The sequence below is a fragment of the Frankliniella occidentalis genome, unplaced genomic scaffold, assembly GCF_000697945.3.
Source record: "Frankliniella occidentalis isolate FOCC.00 unplaced genomic scaffold, Focc_3.1 Scaffold66, whole genome shotgun sequence".
Taxonomy (NCBI): Eukaryota; Metazoa; Arthropoda; class Insecta; order Thysanoptera; family Thripidae; genus Frankliniella; species Frankliniella occidentalis.
The window spans coordinates 308,872-311,698 of record NW_026267196.1 but is presented as its reverse complement, the minus strand read 5'-3'; the positions used below and the strand labels follow the sequence as shown (position 1 = coordinate 311,698).

At 58.5% G+C, this 2,827-nt stretch overlaps 1 protein-coding gene across 5 annotated transcripts in view; it reads left to right on the top strand.

Annotated features, from left to right (window-relative positions):
• Positions 1-2,827, top strand: part of LOC113210805 (dopamine receptor 1) — a 66,113-nt gene that overhangs the window by 61,331 nt on the left and 1,955 nt on the right. For all 5 annotated transcript variants that reach the window (XM_052268258.1, XM_052268261.1, XM_052268259.1 and 2 more), the window contains one exon: positions 821-1,130. In XM_052268258.1, coding sequence (XP_052124218.1) covers positions 821-1,130 — 310 coding nt within the window. The remainder of the gene's footprint in view (positions 1-820; positions 1,131-2,827) is intronic.

The following is a 2,827-nucleotide window of genomic DNA, read 5'->3' as shown; positions in this document are numbered from 1 at the left end:
AGAGAGAGAGAGAGAGAGAGAGAGAGAGAGAGAGAGAGAGAGAGAGAGAGAGAGAATCTGGTTCGTGACACTTTATAAGGGAGAAAATAAAGAGGCATTAGGCACGGGGGGTGTCTGAGATGGAATTGTCGGAGACAGCGCCGGGCTGTGCTTCTGACACTTGTCGACTCCCCCGCACTCTGTCACCGCCAGAGAAAGGCCGCGAGGGGACGTCTGTCGGCATACATTGTTGCAGAGCACACAGTGAGGGGTTGGGTGGGAGTGCGTCTCCAATGCAGGCATCAATAAAACACACGTCTGCCGCACCAACCTTGGCTTCTCGCTCCTCGCTCCTCTGACGCTGCCCGCAACTCCCCCGTGCTCCCGCACCGTGTTGCTCTCATTAAATGAGCGCGCACTTCGTTAGTCGCGGAGCTCGACCGCTTCAAAACTGGAGGCTCCTCTCCTCCTGCGGCCGGAGTCGTTTAGCCGGCGTGATGAGAAAAATGTACTAGCACTGGCGGTCCACGCAGCGAGTAATTATTGTTTTATATCGTTTTAGATCGGGGGGGATGATAGGGCTGGCGAATCTCTCCGTTATTCCCGCTCCACCCCACAGCCAGCCAGCCACGAAAAAATATGGAATGGGAAGAAAAAAAAAGAAATAAAACGAGATGGGCGCGTCATAGCAGTTGTAGTTGTAGCGGGGCGCGCGAGCGCGGGCCCATTTAATATAAGGGCAACAGAGCGGACACACCGCCAAAAAAATAATAATAATAATAACATTCTCCGAAAAGAGTAGGGCTAGAGAGTGATTCTATTCTTTCGTGACCCGCCACAGTTTCTACGTGCCCTGCGTGGTGATGCTGGGCATCTACTGCCGCCTGTACTGCTACGCGCAGAAGCACGTCAAGAACATCCGCGCGGTGACGCGGCCGCTGGCGGCGCAGGCGGCCAACAGCAAGGTGGGCGGGCCGGCGCTGCCACTGCACCTGCACGCGCACTCGTCGCCCTACCACGTCTCGGACCACAAGGCCGCCATCACGGTGGGCGTCATCATGGGCGTGTTCCTCGTCTGCTGGGTGCCCTTCTTCGTCATCAACATCGTGGCCGCCTACTGCAAGGACTGCATACCCTCGTCGGCCTTCAAGGTAAAAGCGAGCAAAATTTCTTAAATTTGCATTTATTTATATTATTCTTGAAGAAAAATGTTGTCGGGCGCGTGTGCGTATATATAATTTCATAGAATTCATTAAGCAAAAAGGGTTATGTGCCGCGCTCTCTCACACGCGCCCCTCAATTAGTCTCCAAACTTGTGGAGGATCGTTGCTTCAGCCCGGCGTACTTTTCGTCGTCTGATCCCCCGGATTCCCTGCCGCCGACGACTCTCTGCCAAACTCGAGAGTGGCGGGGTGCGCCGCCGGGCGCTCCCTGCACTGCGCGCTGCGACTCGAGAGAACCACAATCCTTTTTCCTCCTTTTCCCCAATTGCGGAGTAGAAAAGGAGGAGGAGGAGGAGGAGGGCGGCGGTCGGGAAAGTGGGGCACGAGAAGTTGCGTTAACTTCCAGAATAAACACCGGAGCCTGTGAATGTTTACGGGAAATAATTAAAACTTAGAAGAAGGGAAAAAGGGACGAACTTATGCTGGTGTGGACACAATAGGGTGCAATCTGTCGCCCGTGTCTCACCCCCCTTCACCTGTCCCCCCTGCTCCCCCAGCCGCTACTAGGCGTACCCACATTCTCTTTCCCAGCTTCATGCCCCGCCCTCCCCTCCCCTCACACCCGCTTCCAATTTACCCGCAACATTTTTCACCTTCCGTCGGGACGACGTAAAACACGGCCTTGTATATCCCCAGCCGGGTGCAGCGCCCGCCCGTGCGGACCGCGCCAGCCCCACCTCGCCCAGCCGTGCGCCCGGCGCCGCCTCTTCGCAGGTTTAAAAACTGCGCATTTTTGTTGTCTCTACCCAGCCGACCAAAGCTGGTTCTGCTGCATGTGGAAGAGGAGAAGAGACTGTTGGCCGCCCTTTCTCCCCCTGCCCCGTCCCCTCTCCATCCCTTCCCCAACGCGGACCGCACCACCAACACCACGCCGTGCACGCTGCAATGCGCGCCCCCACAGCGCAGAGGTGCAAAGCGGTCCCGCGCCGTTCCGCGAAGCGAATACTCATCCAATCGCAATGATGAACATCCATTTTTTGGCCGCTTTGCGTCACACTGCTCCAGCGTGTCCGCCCGGCCGGCGCGCCCCCTACGCACCGATGGGAAAGACTGAACCACCCCCGACCCTGAACCATTTCACAAAATACTAAGGGTGGGGGGCACCGAATCGTTGCAGGTAAAGCCTTAAGCGCCTTTTCTGTGAATGTTCGATACCACTTGTGCTGTGTGCGCGCGCACTTGAACTAATCGCGCACCAACATTGCAGCGCCCTGCAGGTTTTCGCTGTGCTCGGGGCCCGCCCTTACCCTCGGGCCTCGCTCTCGAGCCGATTGCCGCGTATGTCGAACGCTCTGTCGCTACAAACCTGGAGCGAGGCCGGGCCCTGCCTGCCTGCCTGCCGGCCGGATGTTTCTTTCTCCCTCGCTCCCTCGTCATATCGCGCATCGCCCCCCGGCCCTGGGGGAGAGGCAGGGGCGGGTGACGTTTTACAGATTGCCACGCCACCGGGCGCTGCAGCAGCAGCAGCAGCAGCTCACGGGGAATCTGAAGGAGAGGCGGGGCGAGGGCGGCGAGGGCCTTTTCACCGCCGGCCGTGAGACCAGCGGGGACTGCGGGGACCGACGCCCGACCACAATCCATCATACGGCCCGCACACGCCCCCGCCCGCGCCTGCCTATCCACCC